The sequence below is a fragment of the Sprattus sprattus genome (genome assembly GCF_963457725.1).
Source record: "Sprattus sprattus genome assembly, chromosome: 10".
Taxonomy (NCBI): Eukaryota; Metazoa; Chordata; class Actinopteri; order Clupeiformes; family Clupeidae; genus Sprattus; species Sprattus sprattus.
Window position 1 is genome coordinate 16545350 of NC_137908.1, and position 23232 is coordinate 16568581.

Consider the following 23232-nt stretch of genomic DNA (forward strand, 5'->3'; position numbering starts at 1 on the left):
TCCAAAACTACCATCAGACGCCACCCACATCACCACAAGTTGCTTTGGAGGGTTGCCAGAAAAATGCCTGCTGTCAATCAACAACAAACTAAAGTGCCTACAGTTTTCCAAATGTAAGTCAGACTTTCAATGGGACTGAGTTATATGGTCAGATGAGACCAAAATAAAGCTTTTTGGCAAAAAACATTAAAGGTGGGTTTGGCGTAGACAGAAAGATAGCCATACAGAAAAGCACCTCATACCCAATGTGAAGTATGGTGGTGGATCTTTGATGTGGGGCCGTTTTTCTTCCAAAGGCCCTTGACATCTTGTTAGCATACATGTCATGGACTCCATCAAACACCAGCAGATGTGGTATTTTATATCTCGTACATTACAAGGTTAGTTGGGTATCAAAACGTGCTTCTAGGCAGCAAAATTATGTCTACAGTTTCACTAGTTCAGTGAACTTCTTTTTTGTATAAACAGGTGGTGAGCCAGAACTTTAACCCTAAATGATTTATATTATTTTCACAATGTAGCCTATCCCATCTCACACCTGTTGAAAAAGTCAATTTAATTCCCTACCCTCCCTAAAACCAGTTCCTGACTATATGAGATGAGATCAGATTTAGGCTACTTAGGGCAGATTATATTCAACATTATTTTCTTTGCTGTGTGCAGATGACTAATTAATGCAGATGAGTTCCCCTGTTCAAAACTAATGTCTTTCCTTTGACGAGTTCTTGAGGCTATTTATAATTAACGTCAGTATTTTGGTAAACACGATTACAAGTTCATTATTGGTTGGCTATGTGATGTGTGTTTATGGTTGTAAATGTGTAAATGCTTGAGGTAATTAAATATTTTGGGAATCTCAGTTGTATTACTCGAAGAAGCCGCCAGGGAGTCTACCAACGCCATTACGTGTAATCAATGAATCCACTATCACTAACAAGTTACGCCAAAGCATATTCCCGACTCCACCTAGTTACGCAAAAATCGCCTCCTCCCCATCACAACTGGCCGTTTTTATTTCGGTAGTAGGCTATTGACGGGTGATGATTTTATTTTTGCTAGCCATGTTTTCGTGCTTGGCTAGTAGCTACACAGGCTACTATTACGATTTATCATTTGATTGTGATATTTAGACTAGTTCGAATAGTACATTTGTGTTTTCCCGTGTATTATAGTCAATGAGTTAACCGGATGGATGCCTTCCTCCACTGTTCCGTCTGTGTTTTTCAACCGGATCACCGCAGTCTGAGTGGTGCCCTCCGCGCTCCACGGCTTTCTCAGTCATGACCTCCCAACGCCTCTTGAATTTACTGAATGGGATTTATCAATAGTTGCTTCGTGTACTTTGATCTAGACGCATTGTTAGCCTCCTCATCCTTCTTCATGTCTAAGCGTGAGGAGGTTTAATTGTGTTCCTGGCTCCATAGCTGATATAAGGTTAAGCCAAGTCTGACTCTTCCAAAGGTGAGTGCTGTGATTTTATCAAAGGACCCGTCGATGTTGGCTAGTTGAAGGCTTGTTTGGCTAAATGTTTTCCCTTTGTCGGCCTGGAAGTGATGTTACTTCCAGTTTACGTTGAAACATTTTGCACATTTGTGTGTGATGATGGTAAACATTGTTGCACCTACAGGCTAAAGATATGTTGTGTTGAAGAGGGCTAAGCGCTAACCGCATGGACGTAAAGTAACCTATGCTGTTTACTACGTTAAACTACCTGATTTCTGTCTTATACTGCGCAACCAGATCGATGCAAACATAGGCCATAGCAATTTACCGCAGTCGCCTTTAAGGATAGGCCATTAAACGACGCTTTTCCAACGTGGAAATGTGTTCAGGCAGCACTGGGATGAAACAAAAAGAATCAATCCCCAAGCCTGATTTTATGCAAAAGCCAATATGGAGTGGCCATACGGCCCCAGCTGTATCAGACTGTAAGCTAACCAATAATCAAGTGTTGTGGATGAGCCGATTGTTTCGCATATGCTGTGTCTTTAGTCTATACAGTATGGATGGGCTAAAAATGACGCGAGCTAAATATGGCGTGACCCCTTTCCGTCTCGAACGGGGTTACCACCACGATACAATCATGGACCTAGAGGCAGTCTTACCTGCCGTGGGAAAGGTAACACCTCTCCTGGTGTAGTTTAATTTTAGCTCTGATCGCAGGCCTGTTTGTAGAAACCGGAGCTCTCTGTTGAATCCCACACATTCCCTTCCATTCATTTAAATAAAGATATTTCATCATTTTAGGTCCTCTGTAATCGTTAGCCATATTGGTGGACCCTTTAATCACCTTTAAAACATACGAGCACCATTTTCACAATTTCCCTTCATAATCTAACCGTTTCAGTGCAGCTTTTTTTTCTTCATTTGGATGACGGGGAAACGGTCGAAGTTGATCACACTTGACGGTTCAGTTTGTTCATATCCCTAGCCCCTAGTGTAGCTATAGATTATCTTCGTTTTCCTATTCAGTCAGAATAGTTTGTTCCTCAAGGAAAGGGCCTGTTTCTTCGTCCTTACCTGCACTCACTTAACCAGCCTATTCAAAAGGTGCACATTGCGATTACGTTTCTGTGGCATGTTTAGAATCGGAGTCGGTTCGGCAATAATCTATGCAAACTCAAACTATATTTAAGATGTTATGATATTGCCTAACAGCATACTTTAATTAGTTACTAGTTTATCTTTTTATTGGTCAGACAACTGTTCTTCTTAACCTGTCGGCAGACCCCTCTGTACATTGAAACCTAAGTTTACAGAAATGTTCAAGATGATGCGTTTTTGCCGCTGCCGCTGTAATGTTCTTTGCCCATACTTCCATACATGCTAAATGTTTCCCCTTTGTCGGCCTGGAAGTGATGTTACTTCCAGTTTACGTTGAAACATTTTGTACATTTGTCTGTGATGATGGTAAACATTGTTGCATATATATCTAGGAGATGCTAGGCTTGCAGAAGTGTGTATTACATTCCAGTGCTCCCTCTTTTTTTTTACAGAGGTATCCTTTTTGTACATCCATCATCTTCTCTATTCAGTACCTCAACTTCTCTTTGCCATGTTTCCACAGCAACTGAACTCCACCCTTAAAAAAGAAAATAGTCATCTGTAAGTTACTCTTGGTCAATCAAGTTTTGTTTAATGCAAGTCCAGGAATATGGTAGGGAATAAGTAGGTTCAGGTAAACGTATTTGATTGTGATAGAAAATGGAGGTAACCAGTCGAGCATCATCTCTCGCAGTCTACCTGCTCACCCTTCAAATTAGTATTGAAGTAGCTGTTTTCCTACATTCTTCCTCATTGAAGGCTAGAACAGTAGAGCTTCAGATGATGGCAACTTGTACATCCCTATCTTCATTTGAAACATTCCTCCTTTTTTCTTTCTTTCAGTTCAATACAATCTCTGTCTCCCGCTCTGTCCCTTTACTCATGTGTTGGGGTTTGAGTGACTGTAGATCCTAGTCCTTTAGCACCTAATCACCATATTAGGTTGGGTTGCTGTTTGACTAAACAGGCTTCAGAGTTGTTTGGATTTGATTCGCAGCCGTCAAGTGTTGACACCTTGCAGAGTCTTCACAGTTGCTTTTTGTTTGCAAAGATAACTGGTAGTTTGTAGCCATTCTTGCAATATGAATTTCTTCAGTAGTTTGTATTTGTCAAACATGGGTGGGGCTTTATGCAAATGGGGTCATGTTAAGCATACCATATGTTAGAACCGGCAATACCAAGGCAAATCGGTGGATACAGTGTTTCTTTCAATCACTGTATTACGTTTCTGTAATACATTCACGGTATTACTTCAGCTGTCAGTTTATTCACACACATCTGTGTACATTTTAATCCGAATCTGAAATGTTAATTAGTAGGAAAAAGCTCTTTGCCTGGATCTGAGAATGTAGAGTGAGCCATGGTCAGTAAGAGCACCCCTCCAATCAGCTTTTGGTTCCTTGTTGGATAGAGCGACAAGGAGGCGGCCCAACAGGCTCTGGAGCCACCATGAGTTTGAGGAGGAGACCCTGCAACTCCCAAACCACAGGCACCACTAAGGAGCAAGCTCACTGGAACTGTCTGTCCATGAGTGCACACAGATGGGATCAGGGCCCGTATTCACAAAGCATTTTAGCTTGCCACCAAGTCACACTAAAGGTTTCAAACTAGAAGTTTTCTCCTAAATCCTATTCACAAAGCTGAGACCCCTTTGCTATGGGTGATGGCAAGTCTCATACATGAGCTTGCTTTCAAAGATGGCTGATGAGTGACCGGTCTATACCACAAAGAACGATAAACAAGCAAACAAATAAATGAATAAGCCGTCACATGAAACACATCACGGAAACATGTGTAACAGAGAATACACTACCCACAGATGGAGTATATTCACACAGTTTTCTAAATGCATATGAGAACATGTTTTTGCACACAGGAGGTAGTTTAATTTTACAATCCAGTGTTACATTCAATTCAGTGTCAGTTGGTTTATGTTATTCAGTTGGTTTATGTTATTGCATCCCTCACAAGCTCCATATGCTAATGATTAATGCAGCATCCATAATTCTGCTTCTGCAATCCAAAACATTGTAACATGGAATGACAGAAACTGCCACTTTCTATTTGTTTGGGATTTGGTCTTAGTGAGTTAGGAGTCCTCTTGACTACTTCCCAGACTTCAGTGCAACCTTTAGTGCTAAGGGGATTCCCAAGGCAAGGACTGACATGCCCATTATTTTTAGGAGTTTATTCCAAATAATAAAGGTAGGAGCTACTTTTAGCCTTAAGATGCTTTGTTAATATGTTCCCGGTTTTGTAGGATAGTTCAACAGCTGCAGATTTAATTGTTCATAAAGTGCACTCCATACACACATGAACAGGCCAACGTTATTACTTCTTGTCTGTTATGAGTGGGCATCATACTACTCTGTGCAGTCTTAATGCTGGTCCTTTTTCATTTCTAACATTTCTAAATGGAACTGGAGGAGAGCCAGGGTCATCAAGGAATTATGTCAGTCTATAGGGAATCCAGACAGCTGTTTAGTAACCCTAACCCTAAGTCTGTACGAAAACCTTGTTGGTCTTAGGCCCCGTTCACACTTGGCATTAACATGCGTCTTTTGGTGATCCGATCACAAGTGGACAGCTCTAAGTACAGGTGTGAATGCACCCAAGATGCACTGGGGACGCATTGAGATCCGATCAATCAGATCACATTCAGAGGCTACATGGCCACATTCTTTTAGAAGTGTGTTTATCAAAGTGTCCTGGCCACTTCAAGGACCGCCTACTCAACTGACGTAAATGTGTTGTATGACAAGGTCTCCCGCTTTACATTGTACTGCACAGTATTTTGTCCCTTTGTCTTACATCCCACATTCATTGGTCATTTGGTTTCATTGTCAGAAATAAGAACACATAAATGCGTTCTTTTACCTGCCTGTCACATGAGCCGCTTATACCATTCTGGCATCGTTTCTAGTCTATTTAACAGTGCTTCTTCAAAAGCAGTCGCTGGGAAAAAAAAGCTAATTGTTTATGTAAATAGAAACGGTGGTGTATTGAACACCTTGTTGTTGCCCAAGCCTTGCCACTCTGGCAACTGAGAAGGCAATTTTTTGTTCTTTTTCTAAGCCTGATGAAATTGGTTTAAATACTTGTTTACATTTTTCTTAACTTGTTTTTCTTATCTTGCCTGACCTTTGTAACAGACTTTAGTAGGCAGGGTTGAGCTGCAGGAGGCCTGCTGCTTTGGTTAAGGACAGTTGGCTTTTCATGTGCCTGTAATGGCCAATGCATGTTGGATGTCTGTCAATAAAGAAAATACAAAAGACACGAAATGAGTGTGCCTTTGGGATGTCGAGCAGCACTGTGCCTGTATCTTTTATGGCCTAAGTGGTGTGCTGTTGAATCGACAAGAGTCCAAAGTATAGGTTTTTATGAGCTGGAAGGCAGAATACAGTTTCTTATTCAGTTCGATGGACAATATCAAAGTTCCGCATTGCCCCACATGAACTAACTACTCGTCCCACATTTGTTTTGTCTGCATCTGGTCACCCTACCCCAGCATAAGCGGAAGAATGTACTCAAAGCTGACTTTGACCACGACTTCTGACAATTTCGAAAAGTCCATAGAGATATTTTGAGTGTGTAAAAGTTGATTTCTATAAACAAAACCAGTAGCGAAGACAAATATATTAGAGGAGGCCCAGCACATTATTTGTTAGGCAATAAATCATTAATGTTTAGTATAATATGGTGCTAAATTTGTACTACAGTGATACATTTAACACTAACTGTTAACTGTTAAAACTGTGCACCATGATAATAAGGTGTTTAAAATAGGGACGGGAATCGGCAGGGAGCTCCCGATACGATACTATCACGATACTTAGGTGCCGAATCGATATGTATCGCGATTCTGTGGGTATTGCGATTTCTGCAAGTGATTCAATATTATGATTTCTTGCGATTTCTTTGGTTATTATTTTTTTTTTAAAACTGGACCATGGAAAACAGTTGAATCATACATTAAATTACAACACAGTCAAATTCACTTAGAGCTTTCCAAGTTTTATTTAAAGTTTGAATTCCTAAATCTTAAGATTAACTTAATGACAGCAGGGCAGCCAATAGAGAAAATAAATACAAATGTGCCCTTTTATTGTATAGCCACTGTCAACTGCACACAAACTGACATATAAACAAAAATGAATGCCACTTAGGCTACTTTTAAACAATAAATGAAAGGTAAATGAAATAGAATCAGTACAAGTTTTCTTAAAATAAGGGCTGTCATTAGGGCAACATTATGAAATCTTCTCAAGACTCAATCTTATAAATTAACGGGTAATCACTTCAGACAGCGTGTATTTTAGACACTGTTGTTTAATTGTATTTTTTTCATGCTCTCTTACCGTCATATAAGGAATGTATGCGAGACACAAAGGTGCCCCTCGAGGGGTTAGCAATTCAAATCACCTCAGTCAGCCCACCGTCTTCAACTACCGGCAACCCAAACTACTACAGAGTTGGTCTAGGTATTTTCCTAGAGAAGTCCAGGAGTGTGGGTTGGCGACAATCTAACCTAGGACTACTTTCGGTCGGGTGCTATTAAGTATTAAGGTGATGGCTAAATTCAGTTTGACAAATGCTACATACAATTTTAGTTTTGTCGTGTAACAACTAGTTTGTGAAGGACTCAGAGAAACACAAATATCCGACGGTCCCGGATGTTTTTGGAATCCCTGCCGGACGCATTTTTTAGGTCTCAAAAAGAGGACATGTCGGGGTAAAGTTGAGGGGCAGCATGAATTTCGGGAGCAACGTCTGACATGTTTGCTGTCCAACATGTTAGCCTTTGTATTCCTACCTAGCTATGTGTGAAGCTGAGCTTCTAGCAGTAAGGAACTCACGAATAGAATGCATTGCGCAATCTGTAGAACTATAAGCGACAACGTTTTTTTCCGCCTTGAAAAAAATAATAATAAAAAAATCTTTTTAAGCAAAATCGATTTTGGAGGCAGCGTGGCGATTTAAAAATCGTCACACACAAGAATCGCGATTTGTAACTGAATCGATTCTTTTCCCCCATCCCTAGTTTAATATAATATTGTCTGTTTCATTGTCCAAATCAAGTCATCACTTACTATAAAGCAAAGAAAATGTGTTTCAAAGGCTATTGATTGGACAAATGGGTTGCCTTTACAGACACCAGGGTCGTTTACATGTGTGTTTTTTGTAACCCGCTCTGATGGAATCGGTTTCGAGAGTAGGTGTGAAAAATTCTAAGGGAATCGGCTCTTGTTGTTAAGCTGTTCCATGGACCGAAGTTTACTCCGCTTACCTTGCCTTGGGCATGCGCAAAGGGCGCAAACGGGGCTTCTCCCACTTTCTCCCGTGAGAGCTGGAGACGACGATTGTCTTGTTGCACTTGCTTGATATTTGACTGTTAGGAAAGTTGTTGGGAAGCTAGCCAACATAGCTATGACAATAACATTACAAATAGGCATCAATGTCCATGCGTGTTATATCAAGCTTGCTAACATCGCTGACTATATGTCTTCCTTGCGGCCAAATTTAGCAAAACCTGTTGAAATTGCTTACTTTGTTTATGACAAACTAGTGAGTAACACTCTCGCAAAGCGGATTGCCTGTCACCACTCGCTACATTTTACTTCAGACTTGCTCAAGCGAACTACCGACCCGAACTAGTCGCCCACTCTTGATCGGATCAGACATCCGCCTTAATAGAAGCGGCCTACATTTTTTCGTTGGTTGCATGAGACAATTATTGGCAGCTTTCGAGCCATAAGCAGGTAAAACGCCTCGAGCGGCTTATATTGACACATGTAGTCGTCATATACAGTAGGGAAAATAAGTATTTGAACCCCTGCCGTTTTCGCAAGTTTGCCCACTTCCAAAGAAATGTGCGATCTATAATTGTAATGGTAGGTCTATTTTAACAGTGAGACAGAATATCAACAAAAACATCCAGAAAACTGCATTTTATAACAGTAATGAATTGATTTGCATTTGTTGCGGCAAATAAGTATTTGAACCCCTGGCAAAACATGACTTAGTACTTGGTGGAGAAACCCTTGCTGGCAAGCACAGACGTCAGACTGTTCTTCTAGTTGGTCACCAGGTTAACACATATCTCAGGAGGGATTTTGGTCCACTCCTCTTTGCAGATCCTCTCCAAATCCTAAAGGTTGCGTTTTCAATGGGCGGGAATGAGGGAATGAGGTTCAAGCCCAATATTCCACAGTACATGGCCCCATCCAAAGTCCTGTACCCTTGGCAGAGAAACAGCCCCAAAGCATAATGTTTCCAGCACCATGCTTGATGGTGGGAATGGTGTTCTTGAGGTCATATTCAGCATTCTAGTTGATGCCAAAGAGTTTGATTTTGGTCTCATCTGACCACATCCTGTCTCCCAATCCTCCTCAGAATCATTCAAGTGTCCATTGGCAAACTTCAAACGGCCCTGTACATGTGCTTTCTTGAGCAGGGGGACCTTTAGAGTGCTGCAGTACTTCACACAATTGCAGGGTAGTGTGTTGCCAATGGTTTTCTTGGTGACTGTGGTCCCAGCTGCCTTGAGATCATTCACAAGCTCCCCCTGTGTAGGCCTGGGGTTATTCGGCACCTTTCGGATGAGGAGACGAGGAGATATCTTGCATGGAGCCCCAGACCGAGAGCAATTGACAGTTGTTTGGTGTTGCTTCCATTTGCAAATTATCGCACCAATAGTTGTCTGCTTCTCACCAAGATGCCTGCCGATGGTTTTGTAGCCCATTCCAGCCTTGTGCAGGTCTACAATCTTATCTCTGACGTCCTTGGACAACTCTTTGGTCTTGCCCATGGTGGTGAGGTTGAAGGTGTGAAGTATGATTCTTTGGACAGGTTTCTTTTATACACGTCACCAGTTGAGTTCAGGTGTACCTTGTTAGGCCTAATGAGGACTAATCTGTGTGCTTCTTGGGCACATAACTGGTCTGTGGGAGCCAGAATTATTGCTGTTTGGTAGGGGTTCAAATACTTTTACACACACATCTTTGCAAGTGGACAAACTTGCGAAATCGTCAGGGGGTCAAATACTTATTTTCCCCACTGTATACATTTCACAGCTCAAGCCCAATTTACTTGTACAACAGTGGTATTCTCTCTTTAAATGAGGCGAAACGATCTATAACTATCTGGCATTTACAAGCTCAATGATCCCTGTTCAAACTAAGAGCAGATTGGTCATGCCCACAAAATGCCACTCCTTGCTGTCCCATGTACACCACACTGATTAGCCTCTTCATTATGTCATGGTTTTAAGTTACCTGGCTATTTTGCAATGGCAACTGCTTGATCGGTCAATCCTTAATTTGATGAATAGCTTAAATTTTTTGTCTGTCAATTGCTCTAACCAAATTGGATATATGTGCAAACCCTGTGGTAACCCACAGATTGATAGCACTCACAGTTGTATAGCCTTGTGTGTCATGCTAGCAGTTAACCATGCAGTCTTAGCATAGTATTGGGTTGAAAACTTTTAGGTCTCATTGTTATATTAATATGCATGGCAGTTAAAAAAGGTTTGTGTGTGTGTGTGTATATGAAAGCAAAAACTTTTTTCATATCATTATGCAAATAATTAGAGTTTTATAGCATGAAAAGTGAGGAGGCACAGCAAATGAAGTGGGGGGCACTGCCCCCTCGTCATGCAGTCTTTGCAAACAGAATTGATGTTCATGTTTATTTGCATATAGATCGTGGAAGTGAGATACAAAAACAAGTAGTTACTTAAAACGCACCTGGAGACAAATTCTAACTGTTAACGTCAGGTGTGGAGAGCCTCTTAATTTATTAGGCTTATCGGGGGGAATTATCAAGTCTTTACAGCCTTTGCATAGAAATCAACTTGTACTAGATTACAGTAAGGGAATATAAGTGTTAATCTGAATTTCTTTTTTAATCTTTGTAAACACCATATAGGGCAGATAATCTCTTGTGAGGCATGTGTTAAATAACGCCTCTGCGATGTGTGATGCAGTTTTGAATGAAGTCTGTAACAAACCGAATAAGTGCACCTCAGATGCAAATTGGACAATGCAAAAGCAAGCAACACTTTTTCATCAGTATAAAGAACTAATATGATTGTTGTGTGATTCTTTAAGAAACTGGAAATTATTGCACAGAAATGTGAAAAAGCATGAGAATTTGAATGCTTAATATTAATCACTGTACACTTATCCATATGTTTCATACCCTCTTTTCCCCTCAGGCTCTCTCTCATGGGCGGAACAAAGAGCAAGGCCAAAGACCCGGGCCAGAGGTCACTGAGCCTGGATGGCACCATTGGCATGGGCAGCGGGAGCGGGCACCACCTGATGCCTGGCCCACAGACTCAGACGCCAAACCGCAGTCCAGCTGTGGGAACCAACAGGCGGGGCACTCAACCCCATGCCCACTGCGCGGAGATGGCCTTATTTGGAGGGGTCGACCACTCCAACACAATCACCTCCCCTCATAGGGGACCCCTGGCAGGTAGGATGTGTATTGCATTCATTAAAGTTATTTTCTTGAGTCATTAGACGACTCGTTTCCTTGAGTCTTCTGAGTGTAGATGATCAATCTCAGGCTAGCACAGACATTTCAGCTTTGCCTAGTTCCCCTCAATTAAACCTAGTTCTCTCAGGTGAACTTGACCACACTAGGGAATTCCACTGTCAGACAAGAAGTTTCATCATTAAATTAGTCCTGTCAGATCTTTCAGGTCACTTTTGCATCTCAGGCAAAATAAATTGTTACTCATGGCACATAATCTGTTAACCTTTTAAAAGCCTTTATTATGCGTGCATGTCCATTTGGGACATTACAAACATGCCATAAATTCTGCGTCAGTGATGAGCTTAAGCAATAAACGATGATGACATAAGTTGTTTGTTGCGTGTGGCTTTGGGTTTTCAAGGATGAGAGTTGTTTTGCGTGCCAGACCCTTTTACTTAGAGATGAGTCATTTTATTGTTCTGGGGTAATGTAATTAAAGTCCAGCAAATTATAGAGGAAAAAAAGCTTTTGTCATAGACCTATTGCCCACACAGGGTTATGATTGCGTCACAAATTCAGTCCATGTTTCTGCCCTGGACAGGGCAGCTATTATTATTGAAACGGCCCTAGCCTTTCAGTATGGAAGTCATTTTAGCTGGCTTAGTAGCTGATGTGTGAGGGGTACGGAGGCTGGAGCCACCTCAGCTGTCTTATCGCTCCCCAGCTGTCTGATCCTGCACAGCTGCCTCCCTCAGCAGGGCTAGGCTACCGGAGACTGCGTGGCTGAACTCTAATACATTTGAATGCTGGGACTTTCTGGCATTTCTCCAGGTGTACTAAGGACTCTCTCCTTCTCTCTCTCTCTCCTTCTTTCTCTCTCTCTCTTGCTCTGTCTGTCTGCGTTGTCTTGCAGCTGGTGTCACAACGTTTGTGGCGCTGTATGACTACGAATCGCGCACAGCCTCTGACCTGAGTTTCCAGAAGGGCGAGAGACTTCAAATTGTCAATAACACGTAAGGAATAGATGCCTGCCATTTCACTTGAATTTGTTTCTACTGCACACATAAGGACTAATCATTAGCAGGGGGTCCTACTCTGATCCAGCGCAAATAAATATAGCTGCTAAATCAGTCCCAGCTGATTGTCACAGGCTTTTATAAAACATCAAACTTTAGTCAATCAGATTTACATTCTCAGTGAACACTTCAATCGCTTCACTCATGCAGCTGTGTGCACTCTGATACTAAGTGCTTCACTGCTTTTATCTTGCTATTTGAAAAAAAGCTCAGCTTCTGAATTTGTGTGTTCATTGAAACCCCCTTTTTTTTTTACCTTAAATCCTTCAAAGGCATATGGTCAGCATTATATGTATAGATTGACTGTGATTTGAATGGTTCACAGAGGTTTCTGCCTACCAGCCTGTGTTCTAAAGCATCTCCAGAAGTTCTGTACATGCCTGTGCACCCCCCCCCCCCCCCCCCCCCCCAATTACCTCAACACAGACACTCCTGCTGTGCTGAAAAACTGTGGCCGCCTAATTCTGCTCAATGTATTCCTGACCTCCATCTGTATTCTCTTTGTTATTCCTTCCTTTTCATGCTTCTTGCTTTAAATTAGGAGAAAGTACAACTTCAGGTCAGTAACAATCCTCCTCCTTTCACTCCTCTCTGTCCCTGTCTTGTCACAGTCAATGGGGTGTAAGGGAAGACCACGAGTAGGATCGCTGTGTATCACCACCATGACCTAGACATACAGAGACTGAGCTGACTCGACTACTCGGTTCTTCTGTTTCTCATTCCTAATCAATAGAAAAGTGACTCTTACCAGTTTTTCTGCTCGGAATCATTTGCTGCTCCTTCAACTCTTTGTTGTTGCACTCTTGAACATTAGTAATGCTGTTTAATATGGAAAGTTTTTAGTGCCAGATGCCCTCAAAGCAAAAAGCCATATTGAATTATGTGTATTAAATAAAACACATCACAATAACAGTGCTTGATTTTTTTTTTCTACATTGCAATTTGACACACAAAAAACAGCAACAACCATGCTGTTAATCAATGTTAAGTTAAACAATATAAGGCTCCCTTTACTTGTAACATAGACTTTCAGTGAGCAGTGAGATACAATTTCTTCGTTTGACCTATCCTATACTTAGGAGCAGTGAGCACGCATGCTCTAGGAGCAGGAGCAGCAGCCCTGCTGCGCCCAGAGAGCACATTGGGAGTTAGTTTCCTTCAGCCGTGGATGTTTAGGAAGGGCACTTGCCCCATAGGATTACATTATACACCAGTTTTGTGGTTGCCAGTTACAGCGTTCTAACTCAATAATGGACCGATTTTAACAGTTTTTTTTTACCATGTAAAAATTTGGGCCCAAACAGATTGGAAAATAGGGCCTAGGTTAAAAATAGTGGGTTGAATATTACCTACCAAAGCAACAGAATGTTTTGGAAATGTATTTCCGGAAGGTGAATATTTTTGTATTGAATTCTGAATACTGGCATTTAGTTTCAATCAAAATGTGCAAACGTGATGAATTTTACTGCAGAAATGTTTTCATTTTGTGTCAAATTGCATTGCAGAAACATTCAAGCATTATAAATGCTGTGGGAATTTTTCTATTTGTGTCAAATTGCAATGCCATGCAAATTCAAGCATTGTTAATGCAATATGTTTTTTTTAAATTGTTTGTTCATGTAATTTAACATTCCAATGACGTATGGCACTATTATACTTCCATAGTTTGGCGTCATGCTAAATGGGGGCATATTTGATCTTATCATAATATTATGTAGCATAACTACTTATCAGCCACCTATTTGTTAGCCAGCTCAGTCCACCACCTGTACGCTGCACTGGGGAAATCGGTTTCTGAAATTTCCCCAATACATTCTCCCTCCCTATGATCATACTAAGACAGATTAAGACAGACAGTAACATCAGTATTACGATGATATGGCTGTAGTAAATTTAAGAAAAAAATTAAGTGTATCTTTTGGCACAGTCTGAAGAAAATATTTTATGAAACAAACAAGTGTCCAGAATTTGACCCAATGATCAGCGGGTTGTTTGCCATTAGCCTGGGCTACTGGAAATAATGGCTCATGGGTTAGTCACTCACTCATCCATTCATAATTCATTCAAAGTGACTTACAAATGGTATTTCAAGAAATAGATCCATCTTAGAATAAGTGATTGTTATGTAGGACTCTGTTGTAGGGTCTGTTGTCTTCAGGACATTGCCATTGTAGTTTGGGAGAGATTTCACACCAGATGGCATCATAGACACGGTCAATTGACGTGGGTATATGTGTGTTTTACAGGGAAGGGGACTGGTGGCTGGCTCGCTCACTGACCACAGGAAAGAGCGGTTACATCCCCAGCAACTATGTTGCGCCCTCTGACTCCATCCAAGCAGAAGAGTAAGTCTCTCCATTCAGTCATGTGTCTCTCCAAGACACAGACTCCCTATACGCATGCATGATTACCGAGACACAGGCCAGCAGGGGTTTTCCGCAGTGCTCAGTGCTCTCTTTCCCTCTGGGCAGGTGGTTCTTCGGGAAGATCACGCGCCGGGACTCGGAAAGGCTGCTGCTCAGCGTGCAGAACCGACAAGGAACATTCCTGGTCAGGGAGAGCGAAACCACCAAGGGTAGGCTCTCTGTGATGATGAGCAGGGGCAGGAGAAGTCTCTAAAATAATTTTGGGAAGCTGTAAGGGGGCTGAAGTCTCTCAGGAATGTTCCAGGCAATGACTGACACCAGGTCTTTTGACGGTATTTTTTAAATTTCTTTAGATAGATTGTAGATGCATTAGCATTAGCTATTTGGGGTAATAGGGTTTTAATGTTCCTGAAAGGTAATGGCTGCCCTTAGGGAGGTGTATTCTGTTAAACAATACACCACTCATGTTGAAGTTATAAGTATGCTTTTGTCGTTTAATGTTATAAACGACTTGCCCATGAAAGTTCTGGAATGGAACTTTAAAATTTGTCAAATCACCTCAAGGACCTAAAATGACCACATGGAAAGTGCTGGAATTTTATTTGGTAGTACGATGGTACCATGCAGAATAATGTTGGTCAGTCTCAATTAGTTGTTTGTTAAAATGCTCTCTTAATCCACCACCAGGATGATTCAATAAGTGTTTTGAAGTGTTCATACATTTTAGGCTGCTGAAAATGCTTAGTCGGTTAGAACTATACACAAGTGTGTTATGGGAAGATGGAAGATGTTGGAATGTCCTTGCAGTTAATGATCCCAAAAGTTTGGGAATCCCCCCCCACAGACCCATTTAATATATTGTATTTAAACCTTTCTTTGAAAATCAGCCTGTGGCTTGTAGCAACTTGCAGTCTACTCTTGCAGCTGCACGCTTTGGTGATCCGGACATGGGAAGCATTTTCTCAATCATTCAGAAGGAAGTAATTAAAGCATGTCCAGCGACAACTGAGATTACAGGCCAAGCAAAGCTCAGGGGTCTTCATTGGCAGCCAATCAGTGCTTTCCGAAGGTGTGAAGTTAAGCAGAGGGCAGGGAAAAGGGGAGTGTGGTCTTATCTGAGATGTCTGATCGGTGGTGAGACCCCCAGTGAATGTGTGCATGGCTGAATCATCCACCAGAAGTAGGTCACAGCATGAGGGTGTAGGATTACCCCTCGGCTATAAATCTCCCTCTCTTCTTCTCTCTCTCTCTTCGTTTTATCTCTCCCCCTTTTTCTTCCTTTTCTTACACTCTCTCACTCTTCTCCTCAGTACTGGTATGTAGGGGGAGGGCTGCTTCAAACCTTTCTCAGACGTTGCCAGCTGTAATGACGCAAGGAGAAGATTGATTCTTGCTGGCGGGAGTTTATTTTTGAGGTTTTACTGTAAAGACAGTGACTAGCATCTGAGTGAGGGAGTTCAGCTAAGATGAAGTTCTGAAGCCAGGGTTTTGGACATGACTGGGATTCCTGCTGTTATTAAGCTGATTGAAATGTGTGCTTCTTAGTATGATTTCTTTCAAATTACTCTCTTAGTGATGTCTATGTCCTGCTGCAAAACCCTTAGCAACTTATCAGACCTCAATTTTGTACAGCCTGCAAGCGGATGAACCAGCTGAACTGTCTGAATGCATTATCGTTTAAGTGTATGCCTTTTTTGGCCTTGCAAAATGGGGGGGTGGGCTTGATGGTGGAGAAGGGAGTGAGGGGCATTCGCCCCTGTGGGTTAGGCTTACAGGAGGCCCATTCACAAGAGGTCAATGGCATTGATTTCGCTGCCAAAGGAACGCACAACAGTGGCAGACTCTCTCTCTGGCACAGAGACGTCACAGCTATTATAAACAGGCGCACAGCAACTGGCAAATACCATGCCCCCTGGACAGAACAAGAGGGACTCGCCTGTCATTTGTTCCATCTGTCATTTGTACCCTGACAGCTGGAATGTTGGTCTACGTAATCCTTAAGTGAAATACTAAACATTCCTTAACTGAGCACTTGGCCCTTAGTAAAAACAGTGCAAGAAACATTTAGTATGGGTTTTGGAGCCTTCTGTTTAATCCTCTTCTGCTCCGTTTTCTTCCAATCGGCGCCTCCATTTGCTACATTCGCCATTGCGTTGGTAAGGAACTGCCATAGTCACTGAGTGATTGAACTCCCAATGCTCGGTCTGTGGTGAGAGGCTATAGGATAGTGATGACTAGACCTCTAATCAATAGCACTGCAAGAGGAGCTCATTGGCCCTTTCTCTCCTTCTCCTTTGCAGGGGCCTACTGCCTGTCTGTAATGGACTACGACAACGCCAAAGGCCTGAATGTGAAGCATTACAAGATCAGGAAGCTGGACAGTGGAGGCTTCTACATCACCTCACGCACTCAGTTCACCAGCCTGCAACAGCTGGTGCTGCACTATCGCAGTGAGTCTCCACTGTCTTCACTTAACCTCAAAGTACAATGCCTCTGTTTTCTTACTTTCACATTGTACTCCCTGCAAAGAACACTGACGTCTGTACGCATACTCCCCAGGGTACTGTTTATTATTCATATGACTTTAAAGGATGCTTTATTATTCACGTCACCTCAGCATACCACAGTCTTTATATTTAAGTCTCATAGCCTTAAATAACTGCAGGACACATTCATTACCTTAAGTCTCTGTTTATTTGTATTTTTAAATTAAAGAGTCCCCCAAAACAAATTATAGTTTCTCAGTCATTATGTGCATGCCCTAAGCAGTATATTAAGTATATTTCATAACAAAGGACCATGACAAACCAGAGAGGCAACTCCAGATATTCCAAATGTTTTGATAGTTTTGATTAGTGGTACGGTCAAATATTAAATAATAGGTAAAGTTTTTATTTCTAGATCACATTTAAACAAAACGTAAACTGACTAAAGTTCTGTACAAAGGCACCTTAATAAATAAAGAAAAAAGTAAGAAATACAAAGAGAAACATACCATCAACAAGGGACAAATACCAATTAGAGACACGACAACAGATTTAAATATTAGTTAGCCGAGACGGCCAGTGAATACAAATGCATCTTTAGCCTAGATTTAAAAACGGAGAAGGAGGGAGCACCTCTAATAGCAGTTGGTTCCACGGTCATGGAACAGCAACTGAAAAGTGACCATTAGTGTTTGTTAGGGTTAATTTCCCAAATGCAGATCTTATTCCTTTTCCAATATGCATACAGAAAGCTAGCATGTATTTTCCTTAAAACATTGGCTTGAAATCAGATGATGTATTTCAAATTAACCATTATGAACAGTGGCTCTGAGTGATGGTGCCAAATCCTCTCACAAACCCAAACGCTTTCCCCACAGAGCACGCAGATGGCTTGTGCCACATCCTCACCGACGTGTGTCCGACTCTGAAGCCCCAGACACAGAGCCTGGCGCGGGACGCCTGGGAGATCCCACGACAGTCGCTCCGCCTCGACGTCAAACTTGGACAGGGCTGCTTTGGGGAAGTATGGATGGGTAAGTGCCACACATACGGTATGGGCTGTCTCATGTTATCTGCTCATGTCAAATCTATGTGAAATATATATATATATATATATATATATATATATATACTGCACAGTCTTCCTGTACTGTACACACTGAGCTTCAAATAAAGTATAAGTATTGAATATTATTTTGGACATTTTTATGTGTTCAGCAAAAACAGATTGATGATTTTCTTTGGACACGACCACTTTCCTCCCTTGACATTAGTAGGTTTGCAAGCTTTGACCCAAACAAATCTGTAAAATAATGCTTTTCTAACCAACATGGCTTTTATTTAATTCGTACTAGTTCATAGTGATGTTATCCTCCAAAATAAAAATAAATACTTGATATCCAAAACACTTTTACAGCAAATGTACTCAAGCAGTCTATTATACCTATATACTATATACTCTATACCCTGTTAAATATTTCTTTCTTTCTGTTTGTTAAAGTTTTTATGGTATTATGTGTAAAGAAATGAACAGAATTCATGATTGTTACAGTATTTGCTGTTTCATATGACAATGTCACAGTTACTGGATTTAATGGCCTCTCTGACTGAGATCCCTGGATTTACCCTTTGACCCAGGCACGTGGAATGGCACGACGCGGGTAGCCATAAAGACGCTGAAGACGGGGACCATGTCACCCGAGGCCTTCCTAGAGGAGGCCCAGGTGATGAAGAAGCTAAGGCATGAGAAGCTGGTGATGCTCTACGCTGTTGTGTCTGAAGAGCCAATCTACATAGTCACCGAGTACATGAGCCAAGGTCCGACAAACACCAATGTCATTACCTAAAAACACTCTTGTGATGCAGTCTTCCATTATGTCCACAGTGATTTTTAGTTGAGATATACTAGTCCACTTAGATATTTAAAAAAGGAAAAAAAAAAATGTGTCCGTTCAATCTATCTGCTGTCCTCATTACTTGTGTTCTGGCTCTCTGTTCCCTTCCCCTCCCCAGGGAGCCTCTTAGATTTCCTCAAAGGTGAGGCAGGGAAGCTCTTGCGTTTGCCCCAACTGGTAGACATGTCTGCTCAGGTATGTAGGCATCAATGCATCTTAATGTCATAAGAATCTAGACCAGCTGAAATGTCACTAAACTGAAACGTCACTTAGCTGAAACGTGGTTCACCTTATACCTCTTGTCAACTTTGGTTAGATCGCTTCGGGAATGGCCTATGTGGAGAGGATGAACTACGTGCACAGAGACCTCAGGGCTGCTAATATCCTGGTTGGGGACAGCCTGTCGTGTAAAGTAGCAGACTTTGGCCTGGCCCGTCTGATCGAAGACAATGAATACACGGCCAGACAAGGTGAGGATGGCTAGTGTGCTAATGGTATTAGTGTAAATAATGTTCATACCGTACCATAGGTTAATGCCAAGCTAACATGTGTGATTTGATTTATTTACATTCTTAATTGCTTGGAATATAAGGGGCCAAGTTTCCCATTAAGTGGACAGCGCCGGAGGCAGCACTTTATGGGCGATTTACCATCAAGTCAGATGTGTGGTCATTTGGGATACTTCTGACTGAATTAGCCACCAAAGGCAGAGTTCCATATCCAGGTACCACTTACTACATCTAACCATCTATCAGCTAAAGTCTGATGTCATGTGATGCCCATATATGTAAACATCATTCAAGCCCATAGATTTATTATGTTTGACTGGTCAGTGTGAGGTTGCTGAATATGAACCGTCTCTCCAGGCATGGTGAACCGGGAGGTCCTGGACCAGGTGGAGCGCGGCTACAGGATGCCCTGTCCTCTCGACTGCCCGATCTCTCTGCACGAGCTGATGCTCAACTGCTGGCGGCGGGAGCCCGAGGAGCGGCCCACTTTTGAGTACTTGCAAGGCTTCTTGGAGGACTATTTCACCTCCACTGAACCCCAGTATCAACCAGGAGACAACCTTTAAGGTTTTCAGGAGGCTTGTGTGTGTGTGTGTGTGTGTGTGTGTGTGTGTGTGTGTGTGTGTGTGTGTGTGTGTGTGTGTGTGTGTGTGTGTGTGTGTGTGTGTGTAACAGGACATGGTATATGCTAGAGGAATGGAAAGAGAGAAAGGCACTTCCATTAAGGAAAATCGTGTGTGTGAGGGAGAATGTGTGGTAAACCTGAAAGAAGCACGCCTGTAGTCTCGATTGATTGGGAATCAGCCTTGGTTTAGGAGAACAAGGAATTAGTTTCATATCCCTTCCCATCATCCACAGTTGTGATGGTAGAATGTCATCCACTTCGAACAGAGCACCTGGATGTGCCAAAAGACGGATGATTACTACCCCACCCCCCCAACCCCCAACAGTATCTACAGGGCCCTCTGCATAAGCAGCCAGCAATCTGACTAAAACTGAGTGACTCTCCAGACGTTTATTTCTTGATTTATCTTTTTTTTCTTCCTGACTGTGGAAATGGACCTAAAGGTGGGGGCTTTGTTCTTATTTGCTGAGACGTAGCCGCTGCTGCTTCTCCTGTTTCACCAATGCCCACAACGCTGTGCTGTGAGCTACTTGCTTTCATAGCGAATGTGCAGGGCAGATGGTCCTCGGAGGAGAAGTGTCATTACAGTTCTTCAAGGTTCTGTGCCATACCCAAATAGCATCTGGCTATAGGCTAGATTAGGCAGATATCAAGGACCAGGTCCAGTCCTCAGTTGCCTGATGTCTGGGTACTGATATTTTGCTTTTCACCTCCTGTTTGGTGTGGCCTGTCCTCTTTTCAAATTTTGTAGGATGTATTTTGTACTTTTCCGAAACTTGAAGCACCAACTAGGGGTGTTTAGTGCTGCCATGAATTGTCGTGTTTATGATGCCTGAACCCTTAGTGTGAACAAAAAGAGACATGCAATATGGTGTTCAGAAGAAAGTTGATCAATTCATTTGAAGTAGTCTCGAGGAAAGTCAAACATTGTTGATACTGTAAATGGGATGGATACAATATGTAAAAGTGTGTGTCAAAAGGATCATGTGCCCCAAACTTGCAGTTTTGTTACGTTTTGTTTGTTTCAGACCATGTGTTTGTTTTTGCCCCCCCCCTCCTTGCAGTGGGACACTTAGCAGTTACCTCATGGTCGCTGGGATAAAATAGCCGTACTGCCAAATTCTGTTCACTGCCTTGTTCCTCACCTTCACTGCCCATTCACCTGTCTTACATTAGAGGGGAAAAAAATGACAAGCCAGTCTTCTCTCAGAATAGTGTTTTTTGTAGTTTCTAACTTTGGGACAACAGTATCATTCATTAGTGCCCTTGACAAGTACATCAGAGCAAATAAAACAGGCACGAAGAATCAAAGAAACGAGGCTAGTGAGGAGTTGTTTCTTTTCTAAGGCATGTGAGGTATTCTCTACATTACTCCTTGTTATTCAGTGTGATGCCTATTCTTTATTTGTTGGTCTGTTGTAGTTTTTTCATCTGCCTTTTCTACATCCTGTATCAGCTGGAATATTTTGTTGAAATACAGATTGAACATATCAACACTGAGTGCATTACATATGTAATGGAGGCTCCACACGGGAGACAAGAAAGCAGCCTGGAGGAGCAGAGTCTTTGCCATCAGTTATATCAGTGATCAGGTCCCCTTGATGGCCAAGTAATGGATCTCCACCTCCAAATTTCACATGTAAATTGAAATAAGAAACTACTGATAGCTCCGTTTTTACCCTCAAGAATTTAACGGTCAAGAACTACTGCATTCTAGTGTGCCAGTAAAAGCCATATGCATTTTATACTCTTGTCTGCCTATGTATATGATCTTGTGCTTCTATGTACATTCAGAATTATTGAGCTCATATCATAGTAAACATTACAGCAAACTTATCAGAACCTTAATGGTGTCTTCAGACTGGTCTCACAGTGGACCCCAAACTGGCTCTTGTTTGACTCTGCACTCTATCTGCTGCATAGGGGGTTCTGTACAGGAAACAATATTACTGGTACAACCCAGTGTTTCGTGATGTAAGCATTGTATTCTTGAGAAGTTCTGGCAATTGTGTGTGTTTGTAAGTTCACTGTATTGTGCCTGATGTTATCAGGCTCTGTCCACTTCAAACCTGTTATAATGGAAAGCATGAGCTGGAGTTCTTGGGCCAGGGTCCTTCTGCTTTCCCCTAACAAACATGTAGGGTTTACTTCTATGTGTTTCTTTTCCAATAGACACCAGTGAGTCTGATGCAGGATGAATTTCTCTGATTTCTTTTTTTTTTTACCGTTATGCATGTTTTTTTTTGTTTTTTTTTTCAACTTGTCATGCAAAATGTACATTTGTTTTGTTTTTATCTAGTGATCAACAGTTTGTACTTCCCTGTGTTGGTATCTTTGGACAGGAGGCAAAATAAGGATGTGTGACTGCTTCTGCTGGATCATGTCCTTTTGACAAAATATGACACTAGTTTAACAGTTTTCTGTGAGTTCTGAAAGCCAAACACAATGATGGATCTTCAGTATTTTCTCATGGTACCAAATCTATTGCCTTCTTTAGGAAACTTGTGCCTGTTATTCCACTTAGGGTGCAGAGTTGAAGGGTTGACATACTTCCCCTTAGGCCCATCTATTTGCCAATGCCCACTTCAGTCCATCATGTAGCTGATCACTAGGTTCACCACCTCAACCGTGTAAAAAGATTTTGCCTCATACATTCTTGAGAATCCGAATAGAAAGATTAATAGGCTCAATGGCACAAACATGCTTACACTGAATAATTAAAATTCACTGAAAGAAAAGCCTGATAAGGAATAGTGCCAAATGCAGATCATATCACAGTATCACTCTTCAATGGTCAACAATATTTTCAACATGGCGCATATGAAAACAAAATGTACACCAGAATTATTTCCCCCCTCTTTTTAGCAATTTTGCAGTAGCTGTCTCCATAGAAAAGCTGATGCCAGCCAGTACACAAATATCTCATTTGTGCCTTTTTTGTGTGTCTTGGCTTCAAATAATATTTGGATCTAATATTGTGGAAATTGACGGCAGGAGCATAACTGATTTGGTTAAATGATGGAAGGGGTATTCTGCATGGATTTAGTTTGCCTTTCAAATTATACAATCAGGAAGTTTAAAATGCCTTCAGATTATATATATGAACTGTGTATGTAAGCCTCAATATGGATATATATTGGACAGGAGTGTGTATGTTGTGTATTATTTGTATGTGTCTGTGACTAAAATTGTGTCAACATTACCTATAAGCTGATATCATTTATTCTCTGGAGACAGCTTCTTAAAT

The 23232-nt window shown here is 41.6% G+C and overlaps 1 protein-coding gene across 1 annotated transcript; it reads left to right on the forward strand.

Moving 5' to 3' along the window:
- Positions 1–1328: 1328 nt before the first annotated feature.
- Positions 1329–19979, forward strand: LOC308371178 (proto-oncogene tyrosine-protein kinase Src-like). The gene is made up of 12 exons (XM_080846019.1): positions 1329–1461; positions 10763–11025; positions 11942–12041; positions 14351–14449; positions 14576–14679; positions 16771–16920; positions 17835–17990; positions 18595–18774; positions 18970–19046; positions 19168–19321; positions 19444–19575; positions 19718–19979. Exons 2-12 carry the CDS (start codon positions 10773–10775, stop codon positions 19924–19926), a joined length of 1614 nt encoding a protein of 537 aa, XP_080702145.1. The 5' UTR covers positions 1329–1461; positions 10763–10772; the 3' UTR covers positions 19927–19979.
- Positions 19980–23232: the final 3253 nt, after the last annotated feature.

Coding starts and splice junctions, on each gene's coding strand:
- LOC308371178 (XM_080846019.1), top strand. CDS start 10,773: ATGGGCGGAACAAAGAGCAAGGCCAAAGACCCGGGCCAGAGGTCACTG. Junction 14,450..14,575: donor GACTCCATCCAAGCAGAAGA/GTAAGTCTCTCC, acceptor CCCTCTGGGCAG/GTGGTTCTTCGGGAAGATCA. Junction 17,991..18,594: donor CTTTGGGGAAGTATGGATGG/GTAAGTGCCACA, acceptor CCTTTGACCCAG/GCACGTGGAATGGCACGACG.